This window comes from Saprolegnia parasitica (genome assembly GCF_000151545.1).
Source record: "Saprolegnia parasitica CBS 223.65 unplaced genomic scaffold supercont2.4, whole genome shotgun sequence".
Classification (NCBI taxonomy): Eukaryota; Oomycota; class Saprolegniomycetes; order Saprolegniales; family Saprolegniaceae; genus Saprolegnia; species Saprolegnia parasitica.
In genome coordinates this window covers 975261-997419 of record NW_012156398.1, presented here as the reverse complement: position 1 = coordinate 997419, position 22159 = coordinate 975261, and the positions used below count along the sequence as shown (strand labels likewise).

General features: G+C 59.2%; 10 protein-coding genes and 1 pseudogene across 11 annotated transcripts; 4 read left to right on the top strand and 7 right to left on the bottom strand.

The window, feature by feature from the left end:
- Nucleotides 1-90: 90 nt before the first annotated feature.
- Nucleotides 91-1547, bottom strand: SPRG_01751 (hypothetical protein; the record flags this gene model as incomplete). Its single annotated transcript, XM_012340117.1, has 2 exons — nucleotides 91-623; nucleotides 674-1547. The coding sequence occupies 2 exons, from the start codon at nucleotides 1545-1547 to the stop codon at nucleotides 91-93; spliced, it is 1407 nt and encodes a 468-aa protein (XP_012195507.1).
- Nucleotides 1548-2284: 737 nt separating this feature from the next.
- SPRG_01750 (hypothetical protein) lies at nucleotides 2285-5360 on the bottom strand (the record flags this gene model as incomplete). Its single annotated transcript, XM_012340116.1, has 3 exons — nucleotides 2285-3761; nucleotides 3809-3905; nucleotides 4571-5360. 3 exons carry the CDS (start codon nucleotides 5358-5360, stop codon nucleotides 2297-2299), a joined length of 2352 nt encoding a protein of 783 aa, XP_012195506.1. The 3' UTR covers nucleotides 2285-2296.
- Nucleotides 5361-5808: 448 nt separating this feature from the next.
- Nucleotides 5809-6626, bottom strand: SPRG_01749 (hypothetical protein; annotated as a pseudogene; the record flags this gene model as incomplete). Its single annotated transcript has 1 exon — nucleotides 5809-6626.
- A 1096-nt stretch (nucleotides 6627-7722) lies between these two features.
- SPRG_01748 (hypothetical protein) lies at nucleotides 7723-8436 on the top strand. Its single transcript, XM_012340115.1, has 4 exons — nucleotides 7723-7812; nucleotides 7865-8001; nucleotides 8048-8229; nucleotides 8278-8436. Exons 1-4 carry the CDS (start codon nucleotides 7736-7738, stop codon nucleotides 8338-8340), a joined length of 459 nt encoding a protein of 152 aa, XP_012195505.1. The 5' UTR covers nucleotides 7723-7735; the 3' UTR covers nucleotides 8341-8436.
- On the bottom strand, nucleotides 8383-9679 carry SPRG_01747 (hypothetical protein). Its single transcript, XM_012340114.1, has one exon. The coding sequence runs from the start codon at nucleotides 9620-9622 to the stop codon at nucleotides 8468-8470; it is 1155 nt and encodes a 384-aa protein (XP_012195504.1). The 5' UTR covers nucleotides 9623-9679; the 3' UTR covers nucleotides 8383-8467.
- Nucleotides 9680-10779: 1100 nt separating this feature from the next.
- SPRG_01746 (hypothetical protein) lies at nucleotides 10780-13691 on the top strand (the record flags this gene model as incomplete). The annotated part of the gene is made up of 7 exons (XM_012340113.1): nucleotides 10780-11478; nucleotides 11522-11742; nucleotides 11790-11944; nucleotides 11993-12075; nucleotides 12121-12536; nucleotides 12583-13487; nucleotides 13540-13691. The coding sequence occupies 6 exons, from the start codon at nucleotides 10780-10782 to the stop codon at nucleotides 12944-12946; spliced, it is 1938 nt and encodes a 645-aa protein (XP_012195503.1). The 3' UTR covers nucleotides 12947-13487; nucleotides 13540-13691.
- A 107-nt stretch (nucleotides 13692-13798) lies between these two features.
- On the bottom strand, nucleotides 13799-15439 carry SPRG_01745 (hypothetical protein). Its single transcript, XM_012340112.1, has 3 exons — nucleotides 15346-15439; nucleotides 14044-15303; nucleotides 13799-13983 (listed from the first exon to the last, which is right to left on the bottom strand). The coding sequence occupies exons 2-3, from the start codon at nucleotides 15197-15199 to the stop codon at nucleotides 13952-13954; spliced, it is 1188 nt and encodes a 395-aa protein (XP_012195502.1). The 5' UTR covers nucleotides 15200-15303; nucleotides 15346-15439; the 3' UTR covers nucleotides 13799-13951.
- A 161-nt stretch (nucleotides 15440-15600) lies between these two features.
- Nucleotides 15601-16374, bottom strand: SPRG_01744 (hypothetical protein; the record flags this gene model as incomplete). Its single annotated transcript, XM_012340111.1, is given in 3 exon segments — nucleotides 15601-15609; nucleotides 15617-15775; nucleotides 15796-16374. Coding segments are annotated over 3 exon segments (729 nt in total). The 5' UTR covers nucleotides 16357-16374.
- A 435-nt stretch (nucleotides 16375-16809) lies between these two features.
- Nucleotides 16810-17847, top strand: SPRG_01743 (hypothetical protein; the record flags this gene model as incomplete). The annotated part of the gene is made up of 4 exons (XM_012340110.1): nucleotides 16810-17119; nucleotides 17177-17550; nucleotides 17596-17669; nucleotides 17717-17847. The coding sequence occupies 4 exons, from the start codon at nucleotides 16810-16812 to the stop codon at nucleotides 17817-17819; spliced, it is 861 nt and encodes a 286-aa protein (XP_012195500.1). The 3' UTR covers nucleotides 17820-17847.
- A 157-nt stretch (nucleotides 17848-18004) lies between these two features.
- On the top strand, nucleotides 18005-19919 carry SPRG_01742 (hypothetical protein; the record flags this gene model as incomplete). The annotated part of the gene is made up of 5 exons (XM_012340109.1): nucleotides 18005-18411; nucleotides 18458-18584; nucleotides 18632-18853; nucleotides 18902-19681; nucleotides 19732-19919. The coding sequence occupies 5 exons, from the start codon at nucleotides 18005-18007 to the stop codon at nucleotides 19873-19875; spliced, it is 1680 nt and encodes a 559-aa protein (XP_012195499.1). The 3' UTR covers nucleotides 19876-19919.
- A 937-nt stretch (nucleotides 19920-20856) lies between these two features.
- On the bottom strand, nucleotides 20857-21400 carry SPRG_01741 (hypothetical protein; the record flags this gene model as incomplete). Its single annotated transcript, XM_012340108.1, has 2 exons — nucleotides 20857-20875; nucleotides 20970-21400. The coding sequence occupies 2 exons, from the start codon at nucleotides 21398-21400 to the stop codon at nucleotides 20857-20859; spliced, it is 450 nt and encodes a 149-aa protein (XP_012195498.1).
- Between the last annotated feature and the right edge of the window lie 759 nt (nucleotides 21401-22159).

Here is a 22159-nt window from a genome sequence, read left to right as displayed (position 1 = left end):
CCACAACATACACCACGCGTTCCACACAAGGCCGTGCGATAAATATAAACCTGTTTTGTATCATTGTATCAAGATCAACTCGTATCCATCCTAGGTCAGCAAGCGCGGCAGCACGAGGTCGACGCAGTACATGGCGCTGCAGCTCACGACAAAGCCGACGTTGGCGATCCATAGGACGACGACGCTCGCGACGGGATGGCGCTGCATGTCGTTTTTCGCCTGGCGCACGCGCGGGTGGGCGGCGACCGCCACCACCGTTTGGATCGAGATGCGCTCGATGCGTTGCGACGCCGCGCGCAGTAAGTCCCAGACGATCGGCGCTGCCTCGAGGAAGAAAGCATGGACTTGGCGTGCGTGCCACGCGATTGGGAGACCAAGCGTCGCCTGCTGCTGCGCCACGAGGGCCGCGAGCTGCGACTGGAGCGTCGTTTTCTCTACCAAGAGCGCATCTATCTGGCGGCGGAGCTCCAGAACGGCCGGCGAGTCTGATTGCACGGCGTTGAGCGACACGTTGTTGCAGATTTTACGCACGCGTAGCGCGTACTCGAGCGAATTGAGCGTCTCACTCAAGTGGCGCTTGGCAGGACTCACACAGGCCAGCATCAATGTCTGGCTGTTGCCGCCTAGTTTGAAGTCGAGTCAGTCCATGCTCTGCGATCCGTTGGATATGTACCCAGTGCATCTTGGAGCAGTCGCGTGAGCTTCGAGTCGCGGTACGGCACGTGCGCCTTCTTCTCGCTGAGTGCGTTCATAACGTTGCCCAGCGCGAGAAGGCCTTTGTTGATGTTGACGCCTTCGCGGAACCGGAGGCCTTCGGCGAGGGTCTTCTTTTGCCGCTCCGAGCCGGCCAAGTCGACAAAGTGAAGCTTGGATCGTAAGCTGCGACACTCGTTGCGCTGCTGCAAGTGCAAAGTGAAGATCGCGTGGGACCGCGAGCTCGTCGCGTTCATTTTGGTCGCCGCCGTCGTGCGGTGCCGGAGGCCGTCGAGGAGGCGGCGCTGGGCGTCGTCGGCGCCCTCTACGCTCATGGGCGACAGCGCGTCCGTGACTTTGAGCAGCGTCTGCTTGGCGTATAGATCGCGGACGTCATCACCGTAGATTTCGCAAAAGGTCACATGGGCGGTCCATGTGTCGTCTCCCGCGAGCCGCGCAAAGATGGCGTCGAGCGCCAATGGAATGATGCCGTGGGGGTTGACGCCGTCGCTGCCCATCGAGTACGATTTACCCGAGCCCGTCTGGCCGTAAGCGAGCACAGTCGCGTTGTAGCCGGCGAGGAACGATGCTAAGAGCGGCTCGACCGGTGCGAAGACCGCCGCGTCGGTCGCCGTGTCGTCGAAAACGTGATCGAACTGCAGCTGCTTCTTCTTACTCGGGACGAGCACGACAGGGTGCGTTGGTGCCTTGAGGACGCTTTCGACGCGGTCCAGGCTACCCATCGGCCGAATGCGCACCGCCACCTGCACGTGCTGGCGGCTCGGGCCTGGCTTGGCAGCCGCGATTGGTTGGACGCGCGCGGTCCTCGCTATCGGCTTCGTGGTCGGTCCCATCTCTATCTCTCACTGCTGCTTGGTTGCTTACGTAGTCGGTATGTAGTATCTACCGTCAACCGATTTGGAGAGTGCAATGCATGTCAACTTGATGGCGCGTGTTTGAAACGAGCCAATCCCCATCTTTAACGCACATGTGGCCTCGGTCTTAAGTCAATAACCTACGTTTGACCTGCAGGTAAACTCGCGAAACGCGTGAGTGACGCAGGGTCTCGCAAAGGGACGCAAGGGGTAGCGTGGTATACGTCACTATCTCACGCTGAATGCTGCGCGCCAAGGCTTTCTTGAAGCTGCCGTCGCAGCCTGATCCTTCTCGCAGCACCAACGTCCGCCGAGGTCTGTTGTACCGGACGCTGGACACGTGGCACGCCGTGCGGCCAGCTCGCATCCCAAGCCCGCGCTAGAGTTGGAAACGCAGGCAGTCTCTTCTCGTCTGGCTACAATGAAACGAGTCGTATCGCAAATGCCACGCGTCGCCTTCCGAGCGACGAGAGCAGGCCACGTCACGGAGCTACTCGCTCGCGGTCATAGAGCCGACACCAATTGCGCCGGGAACGTTCGGTGGATCTGCGACGGTGGGTCGTGTGCCCCCTCACAGCGCGCGGCTCTTGTGCTTGACCGTGGTCCCAGAGATGTCTCCAGTCCTTACGAATTGCGTCAACTCTGTCGAGTTGCTTTGTCCCATCACCGCCGCAGGACGACTGTCGAGGTAGATTGAAAAAACAAACAAGAAAAATCAACCACAACGACTATGCCTTACGGTCCAGCGTCAATTGTCGCTCGAGGTCGTCGAGCGCAGCGTCAATGGTCTCTTCGCTCAATGCAAAGTACGGCAAGCTCAGAACGTGGTACCCGCTGCCCGTGAGGTGGCGCTTCTTCATGCGCGATCGGAGCCGCATCTTGCGCTTCCAGTAGCGGGACGGGCCGTCAATCATGATGAGGACGCCGTGGTCGCGGTGCGAGGCTCCCGGCCAGTGCACCTCGACGTCCGCCGTGTAGCCAACGTCCGTCATGACGTTGGTCTCAAAGTGCAGACGCCGGTCTTCCAGCGCCCGCGTCACGGCTTCGAGGCCCACGGGCACGAACGCGCTGCGGCCAGCTTCGCGGCTGCTGTCGTCCGCCATCATGGCAGCATGCGTCGCCGCGTAGAGCGAAGGATACATGGTCGTGAGCGGCGCGTCCGTCGCCAGCGACGCTTCCAGCAGAAACTGGTACAGCTGACGCTTCTCGAGCAGGCCCAGTTGGGCACGAGACAAGCCGTCGAGGACGCTTTTGAGCGGCACGAGGTCCGTCGCTTCAAAGAGGGCGAGTGCCCAGAGCGTGTTGCAGAGGTTCTGCGGCTTCTCGAGCCAGTCGGGCAGGCGCTGCGTCAAGTGCTGCACGACAGACTCGAGCACCGCCGTCGAGAGCACGTGGTCGGCCTTGGCAAAGCCCGCAACGATATTGCCAATGTTCTGCGTCGTAAAATCGTGCAGCGGCCGCGCCTCGAGGTGGTCGGCGACGGCCTCAAACACGAACGACCCGTGATTCGGATGCGACCGCATGAAGCCCCAGATCAAGTTGCCGAGCTCTTGAGGCTTGAAGGCGTCCAGGCCGTGCGTGGCCACGTAGGCTTCCGCGGCTCCGTACACCGACGCACCGTAGGCGCCAGCGGTCGCGTAGCTCCAGACAATATTCGCCACGTGCTGCGGTCCGACGCCGCTGTCGTTCGCAATGAGCTCCACAAGGCGGTCTTCGGCGTGGTTGAACGCAGCGCACGACTGGGCGCTAAACCGGTTTGACGCGAGGCCATGCACGACCATGCTGAGCTCCGTGAGCTGAAACGCGTCCAGGTCCATTTCGTTGACAAAGTAGTGAATCAAGGCGGAGATGACACTGTCGGGCGCCCGGGCTCGCGTGAGCCCATGCAGCGCGTTGCTAAAGTCGCGCGCCGTGAGCTCGGGCAGGCGGCGCGTGAGCTCGGATGCGAGGTCGTGGAAGATCTGCTTGTCGACGTCGGCAAACTTGTGGTATGGCGTGCGGAGCTTCCCGAGGCGGCTCGCAGTCATGGCCAAGTGGAGGCGCGTGAACTGAAGGTTGTCCTTGGCGTACACGTCGAGGAGGTGCGACACCGACTGCGTCGACACGATCCGATCGTTCAAGTTGGGCTTGTTCCAGTGCTTGGGCTTCCGCTTCAGAAAGCCAGGCGACGTCGAGTAGGCCGCAATGGAAGGCCTATCGCCACAAAGTAAGGCTAACTGTAGGCGCGCTTACATCGGTACCTGAGCGCGGGACAGCGGCAAGCGAGGACAGCGCGGCCGAGCATCACGACGGGAACGTTGCTTTGGTTGGCGTATGGCCCGAGGTGAAACTCGGGTGCTACTCCGTGCTCGTCTCAATGGCTGCAAGTGTATTCTTTTTATAGAGGGATAGTGAGAGTCTTGGTAAGCCAACTTATTTATGAGATACTATTGATAAATATTCAATATGGTGAAAAGGGTAAAAGGGGATAAACACGCTCAGGAGTTCATTTTGGTCAACGGAAGTCGAATGGTTCCCTGAAGTGTACATGAGCTCCACGTCCTACCTTAATGAGCCGAGTTGGCTCCAACGAAGAGAAAAAGCATGAAGGGCGCATCGCGGCCTGCGCGGACGTCGCGCAGGATTCGAGTGCTTGCAGTAAGCGGTCCACGCACCTTCTTTGCACGGGGAACTGCCACGTCATCCGACACCACAATCGATACCCGTCAGCTATTCGAAAGAGCTGCACACGACATACACATGCCTTGCTTGTGGCGTCAAAAGACCGACAACACAGGACGTTTACGCTAGGAGCAGCCGCCTGGACGCTGGACGGCAACAGCCAACATGGACAAATGTGTGTGCCTGTGGGCCATCGCCGAATCCACTCCGGTGAAGCAGCACGTTCTTGATGGAGGCTTCCGAGTGAGAGCAAGATGGAGAGACAAAGGGACGAATGCGGAGTACATTACGCAGGATAGTAGGACGAGTAGCAATAGCATATTATAAGATAGAGCAGAGACCGCGCTTCTTCTGCGGTGGCAGGCGCTTCTTGCGCGCCTCGACGACAAACTGTTCAAAGATCGTGTTGACGTTGGTGCCAGTGAGCGCACTCGTCTCCATATACGTCGCGTTGTACGACGCCGCGACGCGCCGGCCCTCGTCGCTCGTGACCTGCCGCTTTGACGGATCTTGCTCGACGAGGTCCTTCTTGTTGGCGACCAAAATGATCGGCGGCAGCAGCCGCTTCGTCTCGTTGATCTGCAGGTGGAGCTCAAAGAACGGCTGCAGTTCGTGGAGACTCGTGCGCGAATCCATTGCATACACAAAGATGTAGCCGTCCTTGTCCATCATCCACTGCGCGCGGAGCGACTCGAAGTCGTCTTGGCCCGCCGTGTCGAGGATCTCGAGCATGCACAGCTGGTCCTGCACCTCGATCGTCTTGCGGTACGCGTCTTCGATCGTCGGGTCCCAGTCTCGCACAAAGTAATCCTTGACGAAGCGCAGCGTGAGCGCCGACTTGCCGACACCGCCGCTGCCCAGCACCGAGACGTGAAAGGTCTCGTGGCCAGACGCGGCCGGCAGCGACTTGTAGAAGCCCTCGCCACCGCTCACGTAGAGCGTGTCGTTGTTCTGGAGCTCGTCGATCGAGTGAATCTCGGCGCCCGACGCGAGGAAGAGCCGCTTCGCCTTGACGCTAAGCTTCTTGCTTGCGAGCGCCTTGAGCTTGGCAAGGTTGTCGCCGGCCTTGAGGGGCACGACCTTGCCCTCGGACCCGGCCTCGTTCTTGTAGACGAAGAGACGGACCTCCATGGTGGCCCGAAACACAAACTGACGCGATGACCAGCAAAAGTACGTTTTATTCTGATGACTTGGCGTTTGTATTGCTTTCACCTCGGTTCGTCAAATTAAATTTCGCCTCTCGAAGTTCGAAGCTTGCAGACAGCGATGAGAGGCAGCGGCAACGGCCGCGACGGGCGCGCCGCCATGGCACGTGGGGTCACGGGCGCGCGATCTGTACCACGGCGCCTGCGGGCGCCACTCTATAGGCGCTACATGATCGTAGTTGCCGCGTACACAGCCAAGCAACCATGGGCGAGGAAGCGTCGGCGCAGAAGCAGGGCGGCCGATCGCCGACGACTGGCCGCTGGTCACCTCTGCTTTCCTGCTGTCGACAGGGATTGTGCGTGCTAGACACAAGGCACAGCACGGGATGTGATGTAGCACGACACTGACCATTACGATTACATCTCTGCTGCGACTACAGGATCGCGCACATGTGTGACTTCTTCCGCGTCGGCCGGACCATGCGATTCCTTCGGACGAGGCCCACGAGCGCATCAAACACCGCAGATACGTTCTCGCCCGTGAGCGCACTCGTCTCGACGTAGGTGGCGTTGTACGCTTGGGCGATCCGGCGGCCTTCTTCGGTCGGCACTTGACACTTGGCCGCATCTTGCTCGACGACGTCCTTCTTGTTGGCGACCAAAAGGATCGGTGGCATCGGGCGCTTGTTCTCGTTGATCTGCATGTGGAGCTCAAAGACGGCTGCAGCTCGTGGAGGCTTGTGCGCGAGTCCATCGAGTACACAAACACATATGCGTCCTTGTCCATCATCCACTGCGCGCGGAGCGACTCAAAGTCGTCTTGCCCGGCCGTGTCGAGGATTTCGAGCATGCTCACGCGGCCTTGGACCTCGATCGTCTTGCGGTACGCGTCTTCGATCGTCGGATCCCAGTCCCGCACAAAGTAGTCGCGCACAAAACGGAGCGTGAGCGCCGACTTGCCGACGCCGCCGCTGCCCAGCACAGAGAGCTGGATGGTCTCTTGCCCCGAGGACATGGGCACGCTCTTGTAAAAGGCCTCGCCGGCGCTGACGTAAAGGGTGTCGTTGTTCTGCAGCTCGTCCATGGACTGGATTTCAGCGCCCGATGCGAGAAAGATGCGCTTGGCTCGCATGCTCAGCTTCTTCCCGGTCGTCGACTTGAACGTGGCGAACGTATCGGTGGGCTTCAGCGACACAACCTTGCCCTCGGAGCCAGCCTCGTTCTTGTAGACGAAGAGTCGCTTGTCCGTCATGGTGGGAGGCAGCGACCTTGATCGCAAATGAGTTTCTGTGCCAGTGGACGACGAGGGTCTGGAGGCGACTCTACCGCACCTCCGTCCCACGCGCGCTTCGATCGAATGCCACCTGGATTCTCGCGGGATGTCGAGTTTCAGAATCGGCACGCCATCCAATCACATGCGATTATTTTCGAATATATCTTGTATTTTAGCCAATGATCTCGCAATCGTGGACCTCAAACTCAATTGTGGACGTTCGGATACGTCTATCCGTCTCTTTTGGTGTCTAAACTAGCGTAAAAGAGTGGGGCGCTGTGGTCTCCCATGGTGGTCTCCCACTGTATCTGACGGTTCGGGGCCTATGAAATCGATTCCAAGATGGTCCGTTCTATGATCGTGGACCGTAGGTAGTGTCAATGGCATAGTTGGCGGCCATTTTGTACCGGTAGTCTACAACCGTCTACGGAGAAGCGACCCTGTACCGGCAGGAAACTATTGAGCTACACATTGCGACTAAAATTGCACCTGGAATTGCACATGATATTGCAACGGTTAAAAAGGCTCAAACCGAACTAATTCTACTGCGGTTAGCCTTAGCTCAACAAATCAATCGTTGTCTTCACGTTGTGACCTGCGGTATGCGCTCCGACTCAAGACTGAAGAGTTCGAACAGTTTGTTACGAGAGTCCGGAGTCGACGAACAGAGTTCCATCACCGCACTGCACGTTGTGTGCCGCATGGCGAAGGCGCGCTTCGGCTCCCGATTTCTTCGACAACTCTTGAAACGTAGTTGATGGCGCAGTGTCTGCGCCATCAACTACAACTGGCGAAAATCCAGCTTAACTAATTTGCACTGCTCGTAGCTTGGTCGCCACACGAATGTCCGAGAAAATATCACCACACAGCACTCGTGTGCAAGCATATCGTAGCAACGAAGCCAAGAGAATATGGCTCCGAGGGTTCGGCCCATGCCATCACGCCCTTGTACAATGTATGCAGATCTTTTTGGTTCGTTGGTCAAGTTCATTTTTACAGGGCCCACCTCCCTTTTATCATAGGACCCCTCTAGGGTGGGTCCCAACTGGTCGCTCGTGGATCGCTGGCAGCGAATTCTTTATCCGACGATGCTTGGTCGCCTACCAGCCGTGGGCCGCGTCTTGGCCAGCGCCCGCCGCACGTTCCACTCGTCCATCGCACTGCAGTACGAGCCTTCTGCATGTGTTGAAAGGCGGCGCTCACGCCTCCTGCGCTAGTCACGGCGCCGCGCCCGTCGGTGGCCCCACGGTGCCCATCAACTTTCGCCTCAAGGACGGCTCGATCAAGCAGGTTGCGGCCGCCGTCGGCACCTCGATCTTGGACGTCGCGCACGCATTTGAGATCGACTTGGAAGGTAGCGCGAGCTCAATTCGCATCATGGACCTGACTATCTTGTGCAGGCGCCTGCGAGTCGTCGCTGGCCTGCTCGACGTGCCACGTGATCTTCGAAGAGCCCGTGTTTGACGAGCTCCCAGAAGCCTGTGAGGACGAGGAAGACATGCTCGACATGGCATTTGGTCTCACGGCCACGTCGCGCCTTGGCTGCCAAGTCATGGTCACCGAGGAGCTCGCCGACGCGATCGTATGCGTGTCGAATACATTATGATCACGTCGTCTCACGGTCCTGTAGGTAACGCTGCCCGCGGCGACGCGCAACTTTTATGTCGACGGGCATGTGCCCAAGCCGCATTAAGACCACGTCGTTCTCTTCGGCCCCGTCGCGTACATAACGCGGTATCCGATAGAGACGCTATATAACTTTGTTAGCGTCCGTTCACCTACTCCTCGTCTATCCAGAACCATGCTATGTTACAGTGCGGCTACGCCTTTGGCGCTGACAATGCATCGAGCTCACCGGCCTCGAGGGCTTGCGCCACCGCGTCGCCTTCGGTCGCGACCTGGCGGTGATGGCTGCCGCGTGGCCGCAAGAGCTCCATCTTGGCGCTGGCATCGTCGCCCCGTGTCTCGTCGTCGTCATCATCGCTCTTGGTGGCGCTCTCGTGCCCCGGCTTGACATGGCGCGATGCGCTTGGCGGATACTTTGTGTACAGGTGCGTGCTGAGCATGACGCAGACCGAGGCAGCGTACCCCGGTGTCCCGAACGCCTTGCCGTTCCAAACACTCTCAAGCACGGCGGTCAAGAGCAAACCGAGCACGACCGCAAAGCTCTTCTTGATGTTGCCCGAGTGCTTGATCACAAAGCCGACAAGGACGCCGCCGCACGCTTGTACAAAGAGTGTCAGCACTGTCAGACTCGTCCAGCCCTTCCAGAGCGGTGACGCGCTCTCCGCCGACGCGCCGAGCAAGACGGGCCAGGCGTTGGAAAAGATGCTAATGCCCGCCAACTCGATCGTGACGACGTACGCGTCACGCGCCTCGCGCTGTAGCGCCTTTTGAATGATCGTGCCAGCGAGCGCCGAGAGCACGGCGGCAATGCAGGCACGCGTCATGCCGGTGACGCGCGCCAGCTCGTCGGCGACGACGGCATTGGCCGAGTGGCCGCCGACCGCGATGAGCACAGCCGAGGCGACAAGGAGGACGAGCGCGCCGAGCTGAATATGAGACTGTCGCTTCCCGAGCATGTAGTACACAAAGAGCGCGGTCCAGATGATCTTGGTCTGGTTGAGGACGTTGTACGTCACACCGTCGAGCAAGAGGACGGCCGTCTGGTTGAGGTAGTCTTGTACGACATAGATGCAGGCGGGCAGCACTGTCGTGCGCAGCGCAATCGCCGCAGACCACTGAGAGAGCTCATGCCGGCAGCGCCCACTGGCGACAAGCGGCCCGAGCGCGAGGCCAAGTTTCATGACGTTGATGACGACGATGCGCAGCGGGACGTTCGTCGCCTCGGCGGCGTACCACGCCATCAAGACGGGCTGCACCCCGATCTGCACCGCTAGCAGCAGCAGGAACACCGAGCTCTGGCACGTATTGACCGAGTCGTCGATCGTCGGCGGCGCCTTCTGCTGCAGCATCGCGCTCGATCCGATACCACCTGCCTGCCCTCTTGCAACAGAGGCGACTGCCCAACCAATTCCCGTAGACAAGTACACGTCGTGGCACTGACGCTGCAGGGTGACGCGCCGTGGGTCGACGGCGTGCATACAAAAAGCGAGTTGGGACTATTTTGAGTTTGGATAGGATATATCCAGATATGTACCGGATTCTCTCGTCACCGGTTGCTAGCTGTGTTGAACGATATCTGGATAGATCTTGCCTGGAATGATGTCCACGTAGATAGTGGATGATGTATACAAGTACCGTGTCTCCCCGCCGGTGTCGTCGATCCACGAGGCGTCCCAGAAAGCTGTTGCTGGGTATGGGCACTTACATATCTAAGCTTACTCGGCGCCCACGTCGAGTGGCAGCATCGCGATGGTCTGCCAAGCGCAGACAGCGTGCAGGTGGTTGCTACTGTGGGCGATGCCCACGTGGCTTCAACCGCAGGTAAGACGCACGTCGAACGGCTCTACTGTGAGCCGTGTTGCGTTTCCTCGAATCCAAGCATCTCCCTACGACCTCGTCCAAGGACGGTCACTACAACCGGCCCTGGACTTGGACAAGGGCACATAAAATATGTACCCTTGACTCGGACTACTGCGCTCGACCCGAGAATCTCGTAAATGAGCAACATGCTGAAACGGGTTTCCACGGATAAAGGATGCGGAAAGTACGTGCAAGCTGGCCGTGTACGAGCCAAGGTATCGAAACACGGAGCGCGGTGATGCTCTACATTGCACTTCAAAAGAAGACGCGCGACGCTTGCGCTGGCGCGTCGACCCAAGCCGCAAGCATCTCAAGCCGCGCCAACAGGCCACATGTACGACGACGCTGCAACGTGTATGAAGCTTCTGCTGCGTGTTGACGCCGAGCCAATGGCAAAGCTCTGGCCAGGGCACGCTACAGCGTGGCCGCAAGAAACCACTCCGGGGTCATACCGTTAGCGCAAGAGCTTTGCCCAGCACGACGACAGCGCCTTCGATCGAGTGCACGAGTCCATCTACTTTACGGACGACTCAATGACACACGGGGTCGATCAGCAATCGGAGGTCCCTCGGGGATATATATGGACGCGTGGCAGTTCGAGAGCACACCGACGGTTCATTGTCGGTTTCAACGAAAAAAGGCAGCCATGGACGCCGTGGACTTGGCGGCGCTCCGTAAACAGATCGCCGCGTCCAAGCAGCCGCGTCGCAACCAAGACGAGGACGAGAGCAACAACAACAACGACGACAGTAGCGACCATAGCCACGACGAACGGCTTCCGTTTGCACTCACGTCCGTGGGTGCGACAGCGCGGACCGAGCCGCGTCGGCGGCACTATGGCGACGCCTTGCCGTGGGCCGAGGTTACGGCGGACGCCGTCACAACGGTCGCGTCGGCCCTTGCGACCATGTATCAAAGCGTGCTCGAGAGCCACGAAGAGTATGCATTGTACCTCGAGACCCAGCCGTTTGACGTCGAGCTGCCGGCCAACTTGTTGCCGTATACGAGCGCGCACCATGAGAGGGTGCGCGGGTTTCTCCAAGACGCAGTCGCCCGCTGCAAGTCCGATTTCGAGTTGCGCTTCACGGACGTCTGCGCGTCGCTTCAAGAGGCGTTCAACAGGCAGGCCTCGCACGTCGATCGCGAGGTCCGGCACCAGCGCGATCGGACGACGTCGTCGCTCAAGCGCAGCCGCGTGGCGATCCAGAAGCAAGTCGATCACTTTACCAACCTCGAAGCGTGCTTGCGCCGCCACGAAATGCACCAGCTCCAAGCGCTCCACCAAGAAAAGATGGCCATCGCCCAGACCGAGTGGGACGAAAAGGAGAAACGGTACGACGAGAAGGTCAATATCCAGTGGAGACTCGTCGACGATCAATCGATGCTAGGAACCGCGACATGCTCGTGCAGCAAAATGCGCGATTGCCGGCATCGAACGCACCAACAAAATGCTGACGCAGATGGTCGACGACGCCCACGCCGAAGTCAACCGACTCAAGAACCTCATGCACAACCTCGACGTCCGCAAGACGACGTCCAACGTCATTTCCGAGGCTTACGTGGACGCCCTTCGAGACTCGGCGCGCCGAGCCAACGAAGCCGCCGAGGCGTACGGGCAGCACGTTCTGTTATCGCGAGTTGTTGATGTCAGTATAGCATGCGCTTGGACATGGAAAAAGTGCAACGCGACGCCGACGCTATCGCTGCGACCAACACACACCTTCAGGCGCTGGTGGCAGACCGCGACGCAGAGCTGCAGAAAGTCCGAGCGCTTCTGACCGAGTCGAGCCACGAGATCATGACATTGCACAGTACGTTCTTGTTTGTAGCAACCAGTTGATCAATCCACACCTTTGCAGACATCAACGAGGTGATCGCCGACGATCTGCGGGAAGCCAAAGTCAAAATCCAAGACTTGGGCGTCGAGCTCGATGCGATCAAGGTGCATGATTTTTTTCGAGCTCTCTTGCATATATTGGACGTGTAGGTCGACTTGAGCGCCCAGACGGAGCTGGTGACGGCAGGCGACGCCTACGTGGCGCAGCTCACGGCGCGTGTGGCCCACCTCATTGATCAATTAAACGCTCTGCTCACCGAGCACGACAGCGCGCGGGCCGCGTGGGTTGCCGAGAAGGACGAGCTCGCGCAGGCAGCAGCGACGTTGCAAGCCCAGCTTGCCGCGATGCCGGAGCCCGACCCGGCCGAAAAAGCTCTCCAAAGCATCTACAAGTCAGCGGGTAAGCCGTTGCACTTGAGCACCGTCGCGGCGGTGTCGCGCAGTGTGCAGCGACTCAAGTCGCCAATCAAAAAGAGCCACCAGTACCGAGGAAAGCCCGAGTACGAGTCGGTGGCCCGTGTGCTCGAACAAGAGAAATTCGAGGTTCCTCACGAGCGCGTCGAGCGGTGGGTTCTAAAAATGACAAAAACGATGCTTACATCCTAGGGTTAGGGCGATCTTGCTCGAGGCGACGCTGCGGGAGGCCATAACGTGCCAGCTCACGTACGAGTTCAAGCGCGCGTTCTCGGTGCAGCTCCGGAAACGACTGCAGCTCGAACGGTACATTCTCGACCAGAAAGTGGATGTTGTATTCAACAAGTACCTCACCGACGAGCGCGTGGCCCAAAAGAAAAGAGCGGTGGCAACAATCTCTTGTGCCGGAAAAAATCCAAGAAAAACATCGTCGACGCCGCCGTGCCCATCCGCCGCGTCAAGGACTTTATTAGCCAGAGCTACGAGGCCATGGGCGTCGCCGAGTGGAACGGCGAGGACATTTCGCAGCTTAAAGACGACATCAAGCAGCTCCAGGGGGTGATTGCGGACCTTCAAACCGACGCGGCGCGCCAGGTGGCACATATCCAAGCGCAGCAACGGAGCCTCGCCGAGGCCGACCTCTTCCAGAAAGAGCGCGACCTGCTCATCGTGGGCTTGACCGAGAAGCTCCGCGTGCTGCGCGCCGAGGCCGACGCACTCAAAGTGCAGCTCGCTCGCTTTGAGCTTCAGCCGACCGCGCACCCTTCGCTCTTCAGTGATGCGGGCACGAAGCCGCTCGATGTCCGAGGACAACTACCCACGTGGACTGCCGGCCGACGTCGAGAACGATACCAAACGCCACAACGTCGACGCGACCCATGTCGGCCGTGCCAACACCAACCAAAGCAAAGATGCCTTCGGGAAAACGCCGGCCCATGACATCACGGAGCCATGGAGTTAATGCGGCGCCCGAGCACGCGCGGAGCATCTTGAAGCGCGACCTGCTCATGCCGCGCGCGAGTTCGAATCTCCTAACGACACCCGAAGAGACGCCGCAGGCGGGTGGCACATTCGTGGCCAGTCTCTGGGTCGGCGAGGCCGGGGTACGCTGCTGTGGACCAACAGTTCGTGCGTGAAACCAATGTGGGCTTGTAGATGCAGCATATTCTGGACCGACGACGTCGGCGAAAGGCGTGACGACACGTTTGTCGAGTGCTCCGGAGAATGAAAGGTACTTGCTGCAGTACTGCCTGGGTCGAACGCAACGTTAAACGTTTTAATCTCGTGCCAATCCATCTTGCCAACGACACGGATTGGAGGAACAGAGAGCCAAGGTTATTGCGCGAACCCAGTAAACTGCAGCATGAACGACTCCGCTACGGAATAGGAGCGCGAGTCGATCTGGTTGTTTGTGGCGTCCGTGACGTGCAACGTTCCCATTGACATGTCAGATCTTATCCACCGTTTACAAACGAGGTCTAGACGACGACCAACCCACGGCATTGAGCGAATCGTTGCATGCAGGCAGAGAAGAGAAGAGGTATCCATGAGGTAGAGAGCGGTAGCTCTAGCGTTGGCGCTGCGACGCCGCCACAAGCTCTACACCACCATCATGTGCGGTGATGCGCCGTCGTCTCTTTATGGCGCGACGTACAGTACCTTGTAGAAAATGCAGCAGCGATGGCATTGTGACGACGTGCAGGGGCGTTTTTCCTTTGAAGTTGCGTACCTGCAACGAGTAGAGGTCAGCGTCGGCGTGCAAGAGCACCTTGACAACGGTCGAGAAGCCACCGCGGCACGCAAGATGCAGCGGCAGGTCCCCGCTGGCATCCTGTCGCGCCCAGTCGCCGCCAGCACTCAAAAGAAGCTTGACCATGTTGGCGTTGCCAGCCCTCGCGGCTTCGTGCAGTGGCGTCAACCGAGAGACGCTGTTGTCGACCAAGTTGACGTTGGCACCCAGTGAGATGAGCATTTTTGCTTTGGGGAGATACCCGCGCGCCGCAGCCAAATGCAGCAAGGTGTCGCCCGTACCGTCGCGGTCCGAGACAACGCGCTGCTGAATCTCTGCGGGGGACATGGTCGGTGGCAAACGCAGCGGTCGCCAGTGCTGGGCCCACTTTGCACTAGGATGATCGGCCAGGAGGGTTTCGTATTTGGACCGGCGGGCAGCGTTGGCCTCGGCTTCATAGCGCCCGGGCTCGTTGAAGAGGTCTTGAAGGTGCTTCTTGAGGTCGTAGCCCGCGATTGGACGGCCCACGACGTCGAACGTCGAGTATGTCGCCGATTGGAGCTGCCCCGCGACAACGCGCTTCTTGGCCTCGCGGGCGTTGTGTTCCTCCTGATGCAGATTCATCTTGAGCTCCTTGTGCTGTGCAATGGCTTCAATGCAGTGGTAATTGTTGTTGGATGCGCGGTTGTAAATCATCTGCCACGAGGCGAGGTCGGTGCGGGACGCAGTTCGCGACTCGCTTTGACGCACGAGAAGGCGCGGTGGCGGCTCGGTGCGCGTTGCCGGGGTTAATGTCGTCACTACGCGCGCTGATGTTGTCTTTACTGCTGCGGACGTTGGTGTCAAGGGTGCTGGTGCAGCTGTAGGCATAGGTGGCCCGAGGGTGTCATGAGCGAGAGTAGATGTTGCCGACACGTCGCGTGTCAGCGGTGTCGTGTCTGATCGAGGACTGGACGGTCTCGGAGAGGTGTTTTTGGAGGGTATGCTGCAAGAAGGCATGGATGGTTCCGGCGCGACTTCAGTGCCAACAGAAGCGTCTACCGACGCGGTGGCGTATCGTACTGACAAAGCATTTTTGCCTGGCATCGACTCTGTCGCCAGACTGTCATCGCTCAGTGATTCGACGGGTATGTCCTCCTGAGAAGGCGCCGTTGTACGTGGCGTCACTGCATCGCCGTTGTCTTCGGAATCTACCCGACGTGTGATTAGAGAGTCCAAAGGCGCAGCCGAACCGTCCGTCCCGACAGGCTGCGCATGCTCATCATTCGCTAACGCGCGTCCGCACGCATCCGTTGTATCGATACGAGCCGACACTGCGGCATCCGGGTCCGGTGTCGCTGGCAACGGATCGTTGGTGGCGACTCGTGTTGCTTCCAGAAAGGCGTCGGGGGGCTCACTCCGGTTTACAGTTTCCGCGTGGCTGCTTCGGTGGCTCGGAAGAGGTGTCGTCGAGAAGGCATCATACCGGCTGTGACTGCTTCGGTGGCTTAGCAACGCTTCCACCTGTTGCGCGCTTTCGGTCATCGAGAGCTCCTTGCGCACCGAGCGGGCGCTTGTGCTGCTCCGTGCAGAGAGTGGTTTGGTCTCGCCCGCTTCCCGCGCAGCATGCAAGAGCCGACTCTGCTCGAGAATGTCGTCGTTCTGCTGCATCTCGTCGTCGCTCTGTTCGAGGTTTCCAAGACCGACGTCGCATCAATCGCTTCAAAGTTGAAGGACCCGGTGTTCGCGAGCCCCCGACTCTTTGGCAATGTCGCCATGTCCGAGTCGAGACTCGCGAAGAAGGACGCGCTCATTATGTGCAGCATGCTCGCGGGGGGTGGTCCGATCTTGTAGATGCTCTTGGGGCGATTGAGTAGTGCTTGGAGCTTTGCATCTTGGTCCGGCGGCAGTGCGAGCGCCGCAACCACGTCGGGCGTCAACACTGCATGTACTTGCGGGTCCAGCGCTGACTGCGGGTGCGACGTCGAGAGGGCGAGCGTGTACTGATTGACGTACGCCGCCTCGTCGTTGTCGGCCGTCGCCGGACGAATCGGAACCCACTCGGGCTCGGTCGGGAGCTCCCACCGGCTCTCGTTGGTGCGCTTATTGACATAGTACGTGTGGCCCGAGCCGTAGACGTCGACGATTTCTTCCCACTCGCTCGCATCTGCCGGCGCCTCCCACGACACCTCGCCCGTCGTTGCGTGGACGTACGATGCCTTGCCGTCGTCATTGACGACGATGATCCACTCGGCCGACGCCATGGATTTGACGTTTCGTCGCCAACCGGCACGTGCCCCTAGCACCGTTTTCAGCACAGAATAGCTCCTTCATGTGGCTACGCTTGGAGACTCCACGATAGGCATTCAAGTTGCATGAGGTTGTTACCCTATTACTTTATTACTTTGTCCGTGATGGCGATGAACACCCTGATGTCGGTGAACGCTGTTTACATTGTTAAAACATCGTTGCGCCTGATAGCTTTCGTTGTGTAGGCGCGCACCAACCGTCCTTTTAACTTTTTGACCAGCATTTTGACCATACATTCTGCAACGACCATCGCCGACACTCCGTGTGTGTGTACAATCTTGTCGTTGCTGGCGGCTCGATCGATATTATTTAACGTTAACTAAGCTGCTCGGAATCTTGGGCATGGCGGCTGCTGATTGGCTAAAAGCTTGCCGGGTTTCGTTCGCGGCCAACACGGTTGTTGCGAGATGTCCAGCAGCGCGGGTGACGAGCGCCGACGAAGCAGCCTCGGTGCCACGACGCCGAGCACGGGCGCCCGCTTCCTGAGCCCACTCAAGCGCAAGCATTCTCTTGATAGCGGTCTCGGGTGCTCTCGCCGCCAGCGCAGCCGCCTCGTACCCGCCAAGGCCCGCGCCGCAGGCTCTGCGAGCCCCGACGTGCGCCGAAGCAAGAGCACGAGCTACGTTGTTGACGTGCAGACGCAAATACTGGCTTCGACGCCACCTCCACGAGGCAAAAGCACCGTCAACGATACCAATTCGACCCGGATCAAGTCTGGTACTGGACACAGCACATGCACTATGCCCCATAATGGTCACGCGCCGCCTCTCGTAGCCCGTGAGGACGATCAGCGCAATGCGACGCGCCACAGCACACCACCCTCACTTGGACGACCCCCTCGAATCCCATCTGAGAACGCCGTCGATGCAGTGAGCGCATGCGGCGCCTCCCAAGATGAACCCGTGGACCTGTCGATGCTGTCCAGCGACAGCGACAGCTCGGACGAAGGGGTACCACCGCCTGGTCCAAAGAGCGAATACGTACCATCGAGCCCCGCGACAAGCGCGTCCGACACTGCGTGGCCGCCCGAGCCAGCTCCGACGTCGTTGAACATGCTGCGGCAAGCCGACGTGGAGCAGATCGCATCGCTCCTCACATCGAGCACGGACGTCGGTTTGATCGTGGACTATCTCCACAGTCTCATGAAGGTATCATCGACACGCCTCCCATCGATGGTGCGCATCTCAATTTAGAAAACGCTGGCGCTCTCGGACCGCTACGCGCTGGACATGTGCCGGAAGTACCACGAGTCCATCGTCCGCCTCCAGTACGTTGCCTCGGCGTGTCTTGCACCCTCTCAACCCACCATTGTAGACATGTGGACGGCTACGAGCGCCTTCGCGCGGCCATGCATGCGCTTCTGGTCGAGATGCACCGGCAATGGGCCATCCTCACGGACACGACGTGCTCCGTGTAACCCGCCTCTACGTTTTCCATATTCTATCGTTTATCTATTCGTCCGTCGATCGCATGCTTCTTCGACGTCTTCCTCCGGTGGCATACAGCCTTGGTCGCAGATCTTAGCGCCATCGTTATAAGCGTTGCAGCGAAGTTCGAAGTTGCCATATTGCAGTATCTTGGCGACGGTTCGTACTTCGATATATGGAGTCGTTGCGGACGTCCAAGAGCATCGCGCAGAGTGAGCTGCAGCAGCTCAAGGAGACGCTTCGGCGGCTGAGCGCGGCCGACGACCCGACGACGAGCCTCAAGCTGAGCTCGCTCGTGACGCCTGCGACGCTCACGCCGACGACGCCCAAGGCCACGCTGCGCCACGCGCCGACGACACCGACAGGCGCGTCGAACAGCAAGGCCGTGCTCTCGGCGCTCAAAGCGCTCCAAGACAAGATTCGCCGCGTCGAGGACGAGCGCGCGACCTTGGAAGACGAGTGCGCCAATCTCCGCGCGCAGATACGGCTCAACGAAGGCCAGCACGTGGCAGCAACCAAGAAGGCCGCCTACGAGCTCGAGCAGGTCAAGGACGCTGCACGTGCTGCGTACGAAGCCTTGCGGTATGTTTCGCCGTAGGCCACTTCGTCATGCACCATGCTGTCGTAGAGCGGAGCGGGACGCACTGCAGTCGGACGTCATCCAGGCGCAGCACGACCACGCGATTACAAAAAACGAGCTCGAGCACGTCCAAGACATGCTGTCCTCGTACAAGGAAAAGCACGATGCGCTTGCGGTTCGTCCTTCCTTATGGCCGTGCGCCGAGCCTCCTGGTGTGTTTAGGAACAAAATGCCATGCAAGATGCTCATGTACTGCGACTGCAGACCGAGGTCGTCGAGATGTCGTCAACGTCCAAGAGCCGCGTCCACGAGCTCCAAGAGGCGCTCATGGAAGCCACGCGCAGCAACAAGGACGCAATGCGTCAGATTGCGACCCTCGAAGACCAAGTTCAACGCACGACATCGCACAACACGACGCTCGAGAGCCGTGTGCAGGAGGCCGAGGTACGACCGAGCCAACCTTCCAAGCGCCACATCCATGTACTCCACTAGCGCACGATCGCTCAAGTCTCGCAGCTCAACGAGAAGCTTGTCGTGCGCATGTGGGAAGCGCAAGCCAAGGCCAAGGTCAAACCGAAAGCACCAAAGCCGCCGCCGCCGCCCGCCGTGAACCGGTCGACGGCGGCAAGTCGAGCATCGGCCGCGGCGGCGAGTCACCGAGGCCTGTCGGCTGGTACTCTTGGTGTCAAAGGCGCATCGACGGCCCTTGGCGGTCGCACGCAAGCACAAGCAGCCGCTCGAACGCCCCCACCGCCCCGGAAAAAGAGCGTGAAAAAGTTAAAGCCGACCAAAGCCAAGACCAATTTAGAGCGCTTGGAAGAAGCCAACATGGCCAAAGTCCCATTTCTCCTGGGCACGGCGACGACGCCGTCGTTCTCGGTCATTGGAACCGCACAAGAAGCGCTCCGGGCGTCCGAGCTCTACTCGGCCGTCGCGCCCGACGTCCACCGGCAGCCAAGTATCGACGCTGTCTCACCACCACCACCACCTGTGGCCACTGACCATGCAAAGGGTCCTTCGACGTACAAGACGGGCGCACCAACGGAGCTCCAGATTGACGAACCACCCGTCAGCAAAGTGGCGTTTTTGAACTCCATGTCCAAAGCCATCGACAGCGTTCAGGATGAATTCACGCAACTAAACGAGCGCTACAAAGCCATCATGGGCGGCCTCGACAAGTCACCGGACGTGACCAAGCGCATGGAAGAGACCATCGATGCGCTCGAAGCCAAAGGCGAGCAGCTCGCGCTGCTGCGGCAGCTCCACGCACAGGTACACCTCGTCCATGGGATCGCACAACTCGGATCAAATGTCATTTTTAGGCCGCCAAGAACGCACTGTCGAGTGCAACACGGCGCGTGGTACACAGCCCGGACGCCGCAAGGAAGAAGACCAAGGCCCTCCGCGTCCTCCAAGAGTATCGGGAGCTGGAACGCCACATGAAGGATCGCACAGCCGACGGCTAGTTGGGTGTAGAAACGTTAAATAGGAGCCTGCAGAAGTGCGAGGCGCGCCTCCATGTGGGCAGCGAAAACTGCAGCGCAGATAGCGTTGAAACATCGGTCGTCGCCTCTCGCGTCTCGGTCAGCGCCTGCAAAGCGTCGCGAAGCGCACTAGCGTCAGTCTGCGCGTCAATGAACGCCACGTCATCTTGCCACAGGGGAAAGATGGACGCAATGTTCGCTGGCATCGAAATATCGGGCTCTGTGGGAACATCTTGCGGTTCATGCGAAGACGGGCTCTCGACACGGGATGGGACAGAGACAATCGCAGGAGGCTCGTCCGTTGTCGGGCTGCTAGAAACAACCGCCGCCTCCATGGACTCGTCTGTCGTGGCCGTTGTCTCGGCAACCGGCGCCTCGGAGGGACTTGTCACGGTTGCTTCCGAGGGTCCTTCAGGTGTCGCAACGGGTATCGTTGTGGGCAAGACGTTAGGCACCAAGTAGTCGACGGCGGTCCATTGGTCGCCTTGGGCGGCCTTGGACCACCACACGAGCGCCCCCGAGGCGCTTGCGGGTCGCCACCGTCGTCCGCGCGGCTGACGACGACTCGGAAGCGCCAAAGTGTGTGGGTACAGGAATGCTCGCGCGTCGTTAGAGTCATGCAAGGCCGTGAGGACCGCATCGGGGGGCAAGACGCGGGATTTGGCGGCGCGTTTCGACTGCTTTTCGGACTTTTGTAGCTGCTTGAGGATCTTGGCGCGTTGTCTCTAAAAACAATCGTACTATGTGAGTGATAGAATGCTACTGTGCGAGGCCAACCTGAAGGGCCGCGATTTGGGCGTCAATGGCGGCGAGGTCCCGTGTTAGCATTGTCTTGTTGACGGACGCTTCGAGCTCGTCGTCCACGAGCGACTTGGAGAGCGCCAGTGCAAATTCGACTTGCTCTTGGTTGATCGACTTGAGTTTTTGCCTTCTTCGCCTTTGGTTGCGAGTCCAAGCACGCGTTCACGTGCAAATGGCGCTCCTACACCGCATGATCTGCGTCATCACCAACCTTTCCGGCGGCGCCGTCTACCTCAAACGAGAGACCGTAGAGCGACCCATGGCACACGACGCACTCTTCGTGCTCTAGAGGCGCCTCGGCGGCGACGACGATGTCGACTTCGCTGGGCGTGGGGACAGCGCACGCGGCGCAGACGACATCGATGCGAAAGGCCAGGAGCGACGCGCCAGTCGTGAGCGTGTCGCCGTCGCGCAGAGGCGTCGGCGTCCGCGGCGCAATCGGCGCCTCATTGAGCTTGGTGCCATTGGTGCTGCCAACGTCGACGACGACGAAGCGTCCGAGGCTGGCGTCGCGCGCGATGCTGGCGTGGCGAGACGAGACGTCAAAGTCGGACGCGAGGAGGAGGCCGGTGCCGCCGACGAACTTCTTGCTGCGGCCGATGGCAATGGCGCTCGACGTCGGCGCGACCATTGCGCCCGTGTGGGGGCCCATGAGCACCTCGAGCGACGCGAGGCAGCCACAAGTGGTCGGCGTCACCTCGGTCATCTTGGCATACCAAAAAGACTGCACTGCATGGTGATTGGTCAAAAGAAGAATTGGAATGCACCAATCGCAGCCGGGCTTTGTGAACCCTTTCGCGCCCACGTCGGCTCCAAGCCATTTGCGTGGATTGTGGTTGCTGTGTGTACAAGTTTGTATAGAGGACCTCGTCGTTGGTTTTGTGCACACTATTTTTTCATGAAAAGAAGGGAATTGTACCCTGACGGTATGACGAAAGCATCGATCGTTGGACGCACGTGGCGTCCACGAGGCTCCAACCGACCTTCGCAGTCCAGCATCGAGATGCTGCAATGTAAGCGCATGTCGAGTAGCACCACTCCTTCAGTTAGTTGCATTCCCCAATTGCAGATTATGACCACCAATACATGTGCCTTGGCGCGCCACTGGCATACCAGTTCACGAGCAAACCGGTCTCGACTGGTGGAGTGCAGTTATGCAGTAGACAGGGTTCAGTGGAACTAGTGTACAATGTTATCTTAAAGAGATGAACGAGCTACTGGGCACGTGTGGCTCTCAACCAACCTCTCGCTTTACAATTGACGGGTTCATTCACACACGGAGCCCTTCCACACGTTTTGCACGTTGCGTATTTGAAGTCTCAGCATCGACAAATGCATGGGAAAGCCACATATCCCAACCGTCGTTCAGGTGGTTTCAAGACTAGGCTGCGTGCTAATGACCTCAAACGATTTCAGCAGTTTGGCACAGTGATAAAACAGGTAGTGGCATTCATCGTCAAAGGGG

Coding starts and splice junctions, on each gene's coding strand:
- SPRG_01745 (XM_012340112.1), bottom strand. CDS start 15,199: ATGCCAGGCAAAAATGCTTTGTCAGTACGATACGCCACCGCGTCGGTA. Junction 13,984..14,043: donor GCTGCTGCATTTTCTACAAG/GTACTGTACGTC, acceptor ATGGTGGTGTAG/AGCTTGTGGCGGCGTCGCAG.
- SPRG_01747 (XM_012340114.1), bottom strand. CDS start 9,622: ATGCTGCAGCAGAAGGCGCCGCCGACGATCGACGACTCGGTCAATACG.
- SPRG_01748 (XM_012340115.1), top strand. CDS start 7,736: ATGCTTGGTCGCCTACCAGCCGTGGGCCGCGTCTTGGCCAGCGCCCGC. Junction 7,813..7,864: donor CACTCGTCCATCGCACTGCA/GTACGAGCCTTC, acceptor CTCCTGCGCTAG/TCACGGCGCCGCGCCCGTCG. Junction 8,002..8,047: donor ATTTGAGATCGACTTGGAAG/GTAGCGCGAGCT, acceptor TATCTTGTGCAG/GCGCCTGCGAGTCGTCGCTG.